Raw genomic sequence first — 15,013 nt, 5'->3', positions numbered from 1 at the left:
GACCTATGCAGCATCTCTACCTATAGACCTATACATCATCTCTGCCTACAGACCTATACAGCATCTCTACTTACAGACCGATACAGCGTCTCTACCTACAGACCTATACAGCATCTCTACCTATAGACCTATACAGCATCTCTACCTACAGACCGATAGAGCGTCTCTACCTACAGACCTATACAGCATCTCTACCTACACAACTATACAGCATCTCTACCTACAGACAGATACAGCATCTATACCTACAGACCTATACAGCATCTCTACCTATAGACCTATACAGCATCTCTACCTACAGACCTATACAGCATCTCTACCTATAGACCTATACAGCATCTCTACCTACAGACCTATACAGCATCTCTACCTACAGACCGATACAGCATCTCTACCTACAGACCTATAAAGCATCTCTACCTATAGACCTATACAGCATCTCTACTTACAGACCTATTCAGCATCTCTACTTACAGACCTATACAGCATCTCTACCTACAGACCTATACAGCATCTCTACCTACAGAACTATACAGCATCTCTACCTACAGACCTATACTGCATCTCTACTTACAGACCTATACAGCATCTCTACCTACAGACCTATACCGCATCTCTACCTATAGACCTATACAGCATCTCTACCTATAGACCTATACATCATCTCTGCCTACAGACCTATACAGCATCTCTACTTACAGAACGATACAGAGTCTCTACCTATAGACCTATACAGCATTTCTACCTACAGACCTATTCAGCATCTCTACTTACAGACCGATACAGCATCTCTACCTACGGACAGATACAGCGTCTCTACCTATAGACCTATACAGCATCTCTACCTATAGACCTATACAGCATCTCTACCTACAGACCGATACAGCATCTCTACCTACAGACCTATACAGCATCTCTACCTATAGACCTATACAGCATCTCTACTTACAGACCGATACAGCATCTCTACCTACAGACCTATACAGCATCTCTACCTATAGACCTATACAGCATCTCTACTTACAGACCTATTCAGCATCTCTACTTACAGACCGATACAGCATCTCTACCTACAGACCTATACAGCATCTCTATCTACAGAACTATACAGCATCTCTACCTACAGACCGATACAGCATCTCTACCTACAGACAGATACAGCATCTCTACCTGCAGACCAATACAGCATCTCTACCTACAGACCTATACAGCATCTCTACCTATAGACCGATACAGCGTCTCTGCCTACAGACCTATACAGCATCTCTACCTACAGACCTATACAGCATCTCTACCTACAGACCTATACTGCATCTTTATCTACAGGCCTATACAGCATCTCTACCTACATACCTATACAGCATCTCTACCTAAAGACCTATAAAGCATCTCTACCTACACAACTATACAGCATCTCTACCTACAGACAGATACAGCATCTATACCTACAGACCTATACAGCATCTCTACCTATATACCTATACATCATCTCTACCTACAGACCTATGCAGCATCTCTACCTATAGACCTATACAGCATCTCTACCTACACAACTATACAGCATCTCTACCTACAGACAGATACAGCATCTATACCTACAGACCTATACAGCATCTCTACCTATAGACCTATACATCATCTCTGCCTACAGACCTATACAGCATCTCTACTTACAGACCGATACAGCGTCTCTACCTATAGACCTATACAGCATCTCTACCTACAGACCTATACAGCATCTCTACTTACAGACCGATACAGCATCTCTACCTACGGACAGATACAGCGTCTCTACCTATAGACCTATACAGCATCTCTACCTACAGACCTATACAGCATCTCTACCTACAGACCTATACAGCATCTCTACCTACAGACCTATACAGCATCTCTACCTACAGACCGATACAGCATCTCTACATACAGACCTATACAGCATCTATACCTACAGACCGATACAGCATCTCTACCTATAGACCTATACAGCATCTCTACCTACAGACCTATACAGCATCTCTACCTATAGACCTATACAGCATCTCTACCTACAGACCGATACAGCATCTCTACCTACAGACCTATACAGCATCTCTACCTATAGACCTATACAGCATCTCTACTTACAGACCGATACAGCATCTCTACCTACAGACCTATACAGCATCTCTACCTATAGACCTATACAGCATCTCTACTTACAGACCTATTCAGCATCTCTACTTACAGACCGATACAGCATCTCTACCTACAGACCGATACAGCATCTCTACCTATAGACCTATACAGCATCTCTACTTACAGACCTATTCAGCATCTCTACTTACAGACCAATACAGCATCTCTACCTACAGACCGATACAGCATCTCTACCTATAGACCTATACAGCATCTCTACTTACAGACCTATTCAGCATCTCTACTTACAGACCTATACAGCATCTCTACTTACAGACCTATTCAGCATCTCTACTTACAGACCTATTCAGCATCTCTACTTACAGACCTGTACATAATCTCTGCTACTCTCCCCCCTGCTCTGTTCTACTCCGGTATTGCTGCTGGCACTTTAATGGCTCATTGTGATGCTGCAACGTAATTAACATGTGTTTCGTTTGCTCCATTCCAGACATTATTATGAGCTGTCCTCCCCTCTCACCAGCCTCAAATCAATTTGGAATTCAGACTGTTACAAAACATGGAATAAGTCAAGGGGTATGAATACTTTCTGGTGGCATTGTATTTTCATAGTGAAACGCCCTGAAAAATAAGCCAAACATAGCTATGTTCCTCATTTAAAAACATTTTATACAGTCTTCTTGTTACTGCGTCCAGTGAGCTTCAACCTGGAAAGTTGTGTTGTTTCCTCGTCAACTGGAAGGTTCAGGATGACAGGCGGAAATGTGGAGGAACTGGTTCTGCAGAAACCATGACGTCTGGTTGTTGTTTAGTCGTTAAGATTTCTACAAAGGTACAGCGGGAATGGAAAACGATGTTCTTTAAAATACAAGAGGTCAAGTGAAATGTTGTGATTGACTAAGTGATGTCTCTTGACTTAGGATGGTTATCACTTGTCAATGCAGAGGCTGCCCCCTAGGGGTGGATTCACTCGTTCCTCTCACAGAAGCCCTGTTTATATCTGGTTCTAACATGCGTCCTTTGTCCTGATCTTGTCCACATTCTGATTGTGTCCACATTTCTTTTTGGACCGATGTAGACAAAACAAAGGACACATTGTGATCAGATCTTCCTGATCACCTCTAGAGGTAGTCAGACACACATTGTGTCTGGATATTGTACAAGTGTAGACAGATCTGGACAGAAAAAACATTTAAATCATAAATATTATAGGCCCCTAAAATCATTGACATGTGGCACCATTGATTGATTACATTTGTGTCTTGCAATAAATAAATATTATTTTGAAAGAATAGCTTTGAAACAATTTGCCTAAATGAAGGGACCAGGAAATGTGGTCACAATGCAGACAGTGGATGGATAACAGACACTTTTAATACTTTGTGTAGACATATTTCTGTAAATATGGGCACAATCAGAATGTAGAGCAGATCAGAACAAACCACCAGGTATAAACGGGGCCAGAGAGATCAGAACAAACCACCAGGTATAAACGGGGCCAGAGAGATCAGAACAAACCACCAGGTATAAACGGGGCCAGAGAGATCAGAACAAACCACCAGGTATAAACGGGGCCAGAGAGATCAGAACAAACCACCAGGTATAAACGGGGCCAGAGAGATCAGAACAAACCACCAGGTATAAACGGGGCCAGAGAGAACACCTGAATACACCAGAAATCACATTTACATTCTAGCACACCACAGAACAAGCCTGTGTCCCAAATGGCACCCTATTCCCTATATAGTGTGCTACTTTAGACCAGGGACCTATGGAACCCTATTCCCTATTTTTAGTGTGCTACTTTAGACCAGCGTAGTGCACTATAAGGAGACATCTGTATACTCTGTACAGCACGTTTCATTTAATAACACTCTGCATGTCTTGTTCAAACATCTTTCTCTTCATAGTAAAAAGCCCTGAACAATTCGCCAACATAAGGTTATATATTTTTCTCATTTAGAAACATTACATAAACAGTCTCCTTTTATTTTGCATAAGCTGTCTGCAGTGACCAATGTGCTTCTTCATTAATTCCACAACACCTTCATTTACAAATAGCATTGTCATCATATTTAGAACTTGGACATGAAGACATTTGACAAACATTGTCTAAGGCACAAAGATAGAAGGTATTTGGCAGAGTGGTGACTCACAGAAGAGTCCCCTCAGCTGTCCTTCCAACACGTGAAGGGTTAAAACCACACAGTCAGAAAACCATGTGACAGGCAGACAAACAGGAAAAGAAAGCCCTGCCGCCCTCAGCTATGGTAGAGAGAGTCTCAGGTAGAGAGAGAGAGAGAGTCTCGGGTAGAGAGAGAGAGAGAGAGAGAGAGAGAGAGAGAGAGAGTCTCGGGTAGAGAGAGAGAGAGAGAGAGAGAGAGAGAGAGAGTCTCGGGTAGAGAGAGAGAGAGAGAGAGTCTCGGGTAGAGAGAGAGAGAGTCTCGGGTAGAGAGAGAGAGAGTCCCGGGTAGAGAGAGAGAGAGAGAGTCTCGGGTAGAGAGAGAGAGAGTCTCGGGTAGAGAGAGAGAGAGAGAGTCTCGGGTAGAGAGAGAGAGAGAGAGAGTCTCGGGTAGAGAGAGAGAGAGTCTCGGGTAGAGAGAGAGAGAGAGAGTCTCGGGTAGAGAGAGAGAGAGTCTCGGGTAGAGAGAGAGAGAGAGTCTCGAGTAGAGAGAGAGAGAGTCTCGGGTAGAGAGAGAGAGAGAGTCTCGGGTAGAGAGAGAGAGAGAGTCTCGGGTAGAGAGAGAGAGTCTCGAGTAGAGAGAGAGAGAGTCTCGGGTAGACTCTGCCTGCTCTTTCAAGGCCCTGCCTGACTGCTGCAGTGTGTCCAGTCTATCAGGGCCAATATGTCTTGATGTGGGAGGTCCGTGATGGACCTGCTGCAGTGTGTCCAGTCTATCGGGGCCAATATGTCTTGATGTGGGAGGTCCGTGATGGACCTGCCATAGTGTGTCCAGTCTATCAGGGCCAATATGTCTTGATGTGGGAGGTCCGTGATGGACCTGCCGTAGTGTAGAGTGTCCAGTTTGGTAAGAGACGTCTCTGGGGTGCAGACAGAGCCCTGTCCCAGTAGTTTGTCCTCTCATGGATGGTCAGGCTTAATGATGACCTTGATGAGCCTGTTGAAATGGTGTCCAGTCTGTCTCTATAGCCTTCAAATATACATCTGGACCTCAAAGCCAGTTTCACTGCTTTAAAAAGAAATATTCCCCTCTAATCAAGGACTGATATAGACCTGGGACCTCAGGTGTGAAATGAATCATCACGTAGAACAGGAAACCAGCAGTACTCCAGATCTCGTAGGGTCAGAGTTGAATATCCCTGCTCTAGACAATGTCTGCTGCAGTAATGTCCCAGACATCATGGTCTGTATGTCTTGATGATGGCTTTAATGGGACGTCTTTAATGGGCCTGCTGCAGTAATGTCCCAGTAATGTCCCAGACATCATGGTCTGTATGTCTTGATGATGTCTTTAATAGGCCTGCTGCAGTAATGTCCCAGACATCATGGTCTGTATGTCTTGATGATGTCTTTAATAGGCCTGCTGCAGTACTGTCCCAGTAATGTCCCAGTCCTCTCATGGTCTGTATGTCTTGATGACGTCTTTAATGGGCCTGCTGCAGTAATGTCCCAGTAATGTCCCAGTCCTCTCATGGTCTGTATGTCTTGATGATGTCTTTAATAGGCCTGCTGCAGTAATGTCCCAGTAACGTCCCAGTCCTCTCATGGTCTGTATGTCTTGATGATGTCTTTAATAGGCCTGCTGCAGTAATGTCCCAGTAATGTCCCAGACATCATGGTCTGTATGTCTTGATGATGTCTTTAATAGGCCTGCTGCAGTAATGTCCCAGTAATGTCCCAGTCCTCTCATGGTCTGTATGTCTTGATGACGTCTTTAATGGGCCTGCTGCAGTAATGTCCCAGTCCTCTCATGGTCTGTATGTCTTGATGACGTCTTTAATGGGCCTGCGGCAGTAATGTCCCAGTCCTCTCATGGTCTGTATGTCTTGATGACGTCTTTAATGGGCCTGCGGCAGTAATGTCCCAGTCCTCTCATGGTCTGTATGTCTTGATGACGTCTTTAATGGGCCTGCGGCAGTAATGTCCCAGTAATGTCCCAGTCCTCTCATGGTCTGTATGTCTTGATGACGTCTTTAATGGGCCTGCGGCAGATAGGACAGCAGGCATTCACTTGTCTCTTCAGCTTTAGCCCACAGTTGTTACACAGACACATGTGACCGCAGGTGTAGATGACTGTGTCCACTTCCTGGTCGAAACAGACGGTGCACTCCCCGTTCTTACCACCAGAAGGCAGCTCTGGGGCAGACAGGGTGGGGGAGACAGTGTGGGGGAGACAGGGTGGGGGAGACAGCGTGGGGGAGACAGGGGGGCTGAGAGGGGAGCTGGGGGCCGTCACTGAGGAGGAGATGGAGATAGGAGAGGTGTTAGAATGAGAGGAGGCCCTGGGAAACATTTTTACATAACTACTTCAAATGAACAGCAACTTGTTGAGTTTTATAACAGCTACTATAGAGCCTTCATGAAGTCAGTTTATAACAGCTACTATAGAGCCTTCATAAAGTCAGTTTATAACAGCTACTATAGAGCCTTCATAAAGTCAGTTTATAACAGCTACTATAGAGCCTTCATGAAGTCAGTTTATAACAGCTACTATAGAGCCTTCATAAAGTCAGTTTATAACAGCTACATAGAGCCTTCATGAAGTCAGTTTATAACAGCTACTATAGAGCCTTCATAAAGCCAGTTTTATAACAGCTACTATAGAGCCTTCATAAAGTCTGTTTATAACAGATACTATAGAGCCTTCATGAAGTCCGTTTATAACAGATACTATAGAGCCTTCATGAAGTCAGTTTATAACAGATACTATAGAGCCTTCATAAATCAAGTTTATAACAGCTACATAGAGCCTTCATGAAGTCAGTTTATAACAGCTACTATAGAGCCTTCATAAAATCAGTTTATAACAGCTACTATAGAGCCTTAATGAAGTCAGTTTATAACAGCTACTATAGAGCCTTAATGAAGTCAGTTCATAACAGCTACTATAGAGCCTTCATAAAATCAGTTTATAACAGCTACTATAGAGCCTTCATAAATCAAGTTTATAACAGCTACATAGAGCCTTCATGAAGTCAGTTTATAACAGCTACTATAGAGCCTTCATGAAGTCAGTTTATAACAGCTACGATAGAGCCTTCAAAGTCATGTGTGTGTGGTCACGTGCGTGTAACTAACCCAGGGAGGACTCGGAGGAGGATCTGTTGACGCTGAAGGCCAGGTCAGAATCACTGTCGTCTGGACTACTACTGCTACTACTGGTCTGGGAGGAAAGGAAGGAAGGGCTGGACTGGAGCGTGCCTGGAACACAGCGACAGAGACACACACGCAGTTAATATCGCTCCACAGTGGGAAATTACCTTTCAATGTCAAGCACGCTATGATATCTCTGTCTCTCGCTATAATATCTCTGTCTCTCACTATAATGTCTCTGTCTCTCGCTATAATGTCTCTGTCTCTCGCTATAATGTCTCTGTCTCTCGCTATAAGGTCTCTGTCTCTCGCTATAATGTCTCTGTCTCTCGCTATAATGTCTCTGTCTCTCGCTATAATGTCTCTGCTCTCGCTATAATGTCTCTGTCTCTCGCTAAAATGTCTCTGTCTCCCGCTAATATAATGTCTCTGTCTCTCGCTAAAATGTCTCTGTCTCCCGCTATAATGTCTGTTTCTCGCTATGATATCTCTGTCTCTTGCTATAATGTCTCTGTCTCTCGCTATAATGTCTCTGTCTCTCGCTAAAATGTCTCTGTCTCCCGCTATAATGTCTGTTTCTCGCTATGATATCTCTGTCTCTTGCTATAATGTCTCTGTCTCTTGCTATAATGTCTCTGTCTCTCGCTATAATGTCTCTGCTCTCGCTATAATGTCTCTGTCTCTCGCTATAATGTCTCTGTCTCTCGCTATAATGTAATCTTTGTCTCTGTGACACAAACACACGTTACGTTCTACTTTAACAACTTTAGACTTTTTGCAAGATTATTAAATCTCTTTTTTTCAAGAGAAGGAAAGAAATACAGACTGTTTTTATATCCTAGTTTGGTTAGAAGAGAGAGTTACATCTCTTTTTCAATTGAGACCTAATCTCAGTACAGCTATAAAACAGTGTGTTGCAATCTCTGATGGTACAGAACAGCAAACAGAGCGATGACAGAATGGTGAACTGCATCGTGGGTGATGAGCGTTTACGAGGTGGTCATCACTGATAAACATTGTTATGGCGAACAGCGATAGCCATAAAACTACAACAGTAAGGCATTACATCACATAAATAACCTGTTCAGTAAGTCATACAATAGCTAACAACACTACATCAGATATGTTATTACGTAATCAGACAGCTAGATTTCAAACATTTTAAAGGAAAATAGTTTTATTGGAGTAATGTGTACAGTGTTATAAAGCCCCTAGGGAGCTGTAATTAATCTGGGTGGTCGGCTGGGCTGACCGAGCGAGAGAAAGAGGGAGAGAGAGGGGGGGGGGGGGTTTATAAGGGAGCAGTTGGTGGGAGAGAGCAGATAAGTCACATCCTAAAATAACCCAGAGGGGAACAGAGAGGACCATGGGAGCGTCATCACTACGCACCAGCATTCCTCTGGGTCTGGGAAAGAATGAAAAAGAACTGGGAACTGAAGGGATTGTTGGAAACCAGGAAGCTGAGGGTGTGACTACTGCGTACTGGTACACTTTCTGACCATTACATAGCCCATACGGTACAAGCATTCAGTAATGGTATAGGATTTCTGCTGATATACTGAAAACATTGCAGGGCTGAGTCTGTTGATGTCTCCATGCAGGGTAAAGAATGCCCAGAGTGTCTGTGATGAGTATTTATATACAGTATCTATATGATATAGTATGCAGTGCCTTCGGAAGAATTCAGACAACTTGGACTTTTTCCAAATGTTGTTACGTTCCAGCCATATTCTAAAATGGATTAAATAAATAAAAAATCCTCATCAATCTACACACAATACCCCATAATGACATCACAATACCCCATAATGACATCACAATACCCCATAGTGACATCACAATACCCCATAATGACAGTAATAACAGGGTTTTAGAAATTTGAACAATTCTTTTTAAATACCTTATTTACATAAATATTCAGATCCTTTGCTAATAAGACTCAAAATTGAGCTCAGGCGCATCCTGTTTCCATTGATCATTCTTGAGATGTTTCTACAACTTGATTGGAGTCCACCTGTGGTAAATTCAATTGATTGGACATGATTTGGAAAGGCACACACCTGTCTATAGAAGGTCGCACAGTTGAGAGTGAATGTAACAGCAAAAACCAAGCCATGAGGTCGAAGGAATTATCCGTAGAGCTTCGAGACATGATTGTGTCGAGGCACAGATCTGGGGAAGGGTACCAAAATATTTCTGCAGCATTGAAGGTCCCCAAGAAGACAGCGCCCTCAATCATTCTTAAATTGAAGAAGTTTGGAACCACCAAGACTCTTCCTAAAGATGGCCGCCTGGCCAAACTGAGCAATCGGGGGAGAAGGGCCTTGGTCAAGGAGGTGACCAAGAACCCGATGGTCACTCTGACAGAGCTCCAGAGTTCCTCTGTGGAGATGGGAGAACCTTCCAGAAGGACAACCATCTTTGCAGCACTCCACCAATCAGGCCTTTATGGTAGAGTGGCCAGACGGAAGCCAGTCCTCAGTAAAAGGCACATGACAACGACCCAAAGCACAAAGCCAAGACAACGCAGGAGCGGCTTCGGGACAAGTCTCTGAATGTCCTTGAGTGGCCCAGCCAGAGCCTGGACTTGAACCCGATCGACCTGAAAAGAGCTGTGCAGAGACGCTCACCATCCAACCTGACAGAGGTTGAGAGGATCTGCAGAGAAGAATGGGAGAAACTCCCCAAATACAGATGTGTCAAGCTCGTAGCGTCATACCCAAGAAGACTCGAGGCTGTAATCGCTGCCAAAGGTGCTTCAACAAAGTACTGAGTAAAGGTTCTGAATACTTATGTAAATGTTATATTTCATTTCTTATAGTGTATGTGAATAACCTACCCAGTATCCTGAGTCTGTTGACCGCTCCATGCAGGGTAAAGAAGGCCCAGAGTTTCTGTGATGAATCGACACACAGCAGCCTCCCTCTGGCCGCCCCGTTGACCCCATGATGCACCTCACCGCTGGGTGTCAGGCTGAAGGACAGAACGTCCCCGGAGCAGGGCATGGGGAAGCCGCGGTACACCACCCAGTACTCCTTCCTGTCCAGCAGCACCTCTGGGTCGGCAGGAAGTTCCCCAGCATGGAGGGACCCCGGATCGCAGGAGGTCAGTCCGAAAAGGAGCGCCCCGAAGTAGGGCAGGCCGAGATGACCGACCTCGACGTAGAGCGTCTCCCTGACCCTTAGGGGGCGATCTGAGAACACCAGAGTCCTCGAAGAGTCAAGGAAGTGGATACACGCTGCAGAGCGGTCAGCTGACAGGATGACGTCCGGGCCATGGACTGGATGGAAGTGGAGGTCGGTGTCGAGCGGCGAGGGGAGCCCAGCTCGGACCAACCGGGGGGTGGAGAATGGGACGGATGATGATGATGATGTTATGGAGGAGGAAGATGTGGTACAACAGGGGATCATCTGGCTGTAGTTGTTGAGCTGTAAGGTGTCAGAATCAAAAACACATTTATTCCCCAGGTACATTTACACGACCGTTCAAACGTTTGGGGTCACTTAGAAATGTCCTTGTTTTGAAAAAAACAAATTTTTTTGTTCAATAAAATAACATACAATTGATCAGAAATACAGTGTAGACATTGTTAATTTTGTTAATGACAACATTAGTGTCTGTGTTCTTTTGCCCATCTTAATCTTTTCTTTTTATTGGCCAGTCTGAGATGTGGCTTTTTGTTTGCAACTCTGCCTAGAAAACCAGCATCCCGGAGTCACCTCTCTACTGTTGACGTTGAGACTGGTGTTTGAGGGTACTTTTTTAATGACGCTGCCAGTTGAGGACTTGTGAGGCGTCTGTTTCTCAAACTAGACACACTAATGTACTTGTCCTCTTGCTCAGTTGTGCACCGGGGCCTCCCACTCCTCTTTCTATTCTGGTTAGAGACAGTTTGCGCTGTTCTGTGAAGGGAGAAGTACACAGCGTTGTACAAGATCTTCAGTTTCTTGTGAATTTCTCGCATGGAATAGCTTTCATTTCTCAGAACAAGAATAGACTGATGAGTTTCAGAAGAAAGTGTTTTGTTTCTGGCCAGTTTGAGCCTGACATCGAACCCACAAATTCTGATGCTCCAGATACTCAACTAGTCTAAAGAAGGCCAGTTGTATTGCCTCTTTAATCAGGACAACAGTTTTCAGCTGTGCTAACATAATTGCAAAAGGGTTTTCTAATGATCAATTATCCTTTTAAAATGATACACTTGGATTAGCTAACACAACGTGCCATTGGAACACAGGAGTGATGGTTGCTGATAATGGGACTGTACGCCTATGTAGATATTCCATTAAAATCTGTCGTTTCCAGCTACAATAGTCATTTACAACATTAACAATGTCTACACTATATTTCTGATCAATTTGATGTTATTTTAATGGCCCAAAAATGTGCTTTTCTTTCAAAAACAAGGTCAAGTGACCCCAAACTTTTGAATTGTAGTGCACTGTACATGCACCAGGAATTTGACCTGGTGAGATGATGCTGCCACAATAATATATATAGACTATAAACACAATATACAGACAGAATATATAGACCATAAACACAATATACAGACAGAATATATAGTAAATTAACACAATATGCAGACAGAATATATAGTCCATAAACACAATATACAGACAGAATATATAGTAAATTAACACAATATACAGACAGAATATATAGACCATAAACACAATATGCAGACAGAATATGTAGTCCATAAACACAATATACAGACAGAATATATAGTAAATTAACACAATATACAGACAGAATATATAGACCATAAACACAATATGCAGACAGAATATGTAGTCCATAAACACAATATACAGACAGAATATATAGTAAATTAACACAATATACAGACAGAATATATAGACCATAAACACAATATACAGACAGAATATATAGTAAATTAACACAATATGCAGACAGAATATATAGACCATAAACACAATATACAGACAGAATATATAGACCATAAACACAATATGCAGACAGAATATGTAGTCCATAAACACAATATACAGACAGAATATATAGTAAATTAACACAAATACAGACAGAATATATAGACCATTAACACAATATACAGACAGAATATATAGACCATAAACACAATATACAGACAGAATATATAGTAAATTAACACAATATGCAGACAGAATATATAGTCCATAAACACAATATACAGACAGAATATATAGTAAATTAACACAATATACAGACAGAATATATAGACCATAAACACAATATACAGACAGAATATATAGACCATAAACACAATATACAGACAGAATATATAGTAAATTAACACAAATACAGACAGAATATATATTAAATTAACACAATATACAGACAGAATATATAGACTATAAACACAATATACAGACAGAATATATAGTAAATTAACACAATATACAGACAGAACATATAGACTATAAACACAATATACAGACAGAATATATATTAAATTAACACAATATACAGACAGAATATATAGACCATAAACACAATATACAGACAGAATATATAGACTATAAACACAATATACAGACAGAATATATATTAAATTAACACAATATACAGACAGAATATATAGACCATAAACACAATATACAGACAAGATATATAGACTATAAACACAATATACAGACAGAATATATATTAAATTAACACAATATACAGACAGAATATATAGACCATAAACACAATATACAGACAGAATATATAGTAAATTAACACAATATACAGACAGAATATATAGACCATAAACACAATATACAGACAGAATATATAGTAAATTAACACAATATACAGACAGAATATATAGACCATAAACACAATATACAGACAGAATATATAGTAAATTAACACAATATACAGACAGAATATATAGACCATAAACACAATATACAGACAGAATATATAGTAAATTAACACAATATACAGACAGAATATATAGACCATAAACACAATATACAGACAGAATATATAGACTATAAACACAAATACAGACAGAATATATAGACCATAAACACAATATACAGACAGAATATATAGTAAATTAACACAATATACAGACAGAATATATAGACCCTAAACACAAATACAGACAGAATATATAGACCAGAAACACAATATACAGACAGAATATATAGTAAATTAACACAATATACAGACAGAATATATAGACCCTAAACACAAATACAGACGGAATATATAGACCATAAACACAATATACAGACAGAATATATAGACTATAAACACAAATACAGACAGAATATATAGACCCTAAACACAAATACAGACAGAATATATAGACCATAAACACAATATACAGACAGAATATATAGTAAATTAACACAATATACAGACAGAATATATAGACCCTAAACACAAATACAGACAGAATATATAGACTATAAACACAATATACAGACAGAATATATAGACCATAAACACAAATACAGACAGAATATATAGTAAATTAACACAATATACAGACAGAATATATATTAAATTAACACAATATACAGACAGAATATATAGACCATAAACACAATATACAGACAGAATATATAGTCAATAAACACAATATACAGACAGAATATATAGTAAATTAACACAATATACAGACAGAATATATAGACTATAAACACAATATACAGACAGAATATATAGTAAATTAACACAATATGCAGACAGAATATATAGACTATAAACACAATATACAGACAGAATATATAGTCCATAAACACAATATACAGACAGAATATATAGACAAACAACTTACAGAATTTGAGCTGTAGTTCGCAGTGGCCATCTTCGCAGTGGCTTTGTTGTTGAGCTGTAACGTGGCCATCTTCGCGGCGGCCTGGTTGTTCTCTAGCTGGTTGTTGTTGTAGTTTGCGGAGTCGTGGCTGCTCTGAGGGAGGTAGGCACTGAGACGGGCCGCAGACAGACAACTGGACCCGACACTCTCTGCAAACTTGCTCTCTGGGAGGAGAGAGAGCAAGGGGAGAGGGAAAGGAGAGAGAGTGAGAGAGAGGGAGAGGGAGAGAGAGGGGCAGGAGAGAGAGGGGCAGGAGAGCACGGGAGAGAAGAGAGAGGGACAGAGAGAGGGAGAGAGGAAGAGGGAGGGAAAGAGAGGGGAAGGAGAGATAGAGAGAGAGAGATAGGGGGAGAACAAGATAAGGTAGGTGAGCAGTAGGTTCCATTAAAGAGACTACTGATTCACTAGCAACATCGTTCCTTCTGGAGCAAAGCAGAATAATGATAGTCAAGTCAAATGTTAAGTATTTTTGGACTGAAGATAACAAGCCCATAGAGATTGCTTTACGTTACTCTAAATGAAGGAACTCCTATGCAAACATACTTTAGAGGGAAAATAGCAGAGGTGAGGGAGATGGTCTGGTATGTTCTGAGAACTATTCCTTTTGTAGCCTCAAACCCAGAACCCAGCCTAGACCCCAGCCCAGACCCCAGCCCAGACCCCAGCCCAGAACCCAGCCCAGAACCCAGCCCAGACCACAGCCCCCAGCCCAGACCCCAGACCACAGCCCAGACCCCAGCCCAGCCCCCAGCCCAGCCCCCAGCCCAGCCCCCAGCCCAGCC

General features: G+C 41.8%; 1 protein-coding gene across 2 annotated transcripts in view; it reads right to left on the bottom strand.

The window, feature by feature from the left end:
* Positions 1-3,980: 3,980 nt before the first annotated feature.
* The window catches only part of neurl1b (neuralized E3 ubiquitin protein ligase 1B), a 44,444-nt gene continuing 33,411 nt past the window's right edge, over positions 3,981-15,013 (bottom strand). Inside the window, exons 4-7 of one of the 2 annotated variants that reach the window (XM_036943564.2) lie at positions 14,193-14,395; positions 10,251-10,839; positions 7,397-7,519; positions 3,981-6,553 (exon numbers count right to left, since the gene is read on the bottom strand). In XM_036943564.2, coding sequence (XP_036799459.2) covers positions 6,264-6,553; positions 7,397-7,519; positions 10,251-10,839; positions 14,193-14,395 — 1,205 coding nt within the window. In that variant the 3' untranslated portion in view covers positions 3,981-6,263. The remainder of the gene's footprint in view (positions 6,554-7,396; positions 7,520-10,250; positions 10,840-14,192; positions 14,396-15,013) is intronic. The other variant, XM_036943562.2, reaches the window with a different exon arrangement.

Source organism: Oncorhynchus mykiss, chromosome 14 (genome assembly GCF_057628025.1).
Source record: "Oncorhynchus mykiss isolate SJ-2025 chromosome 14, ASM5762802v1, whole genome shotgun sequence".
In the NCBI taxonomy this organism is placed as follows: Eukaryota; Metazoa; Chordata; class Actinopteri; order Salmoniformes; family Salmonidae; genus Oncorhynchus; species Oncorhynchus mykiss.
Note: the sequence above shows the minus strand (reverse complement) of the source record. Positions and strands in the feature narration are given on the sequence as shown.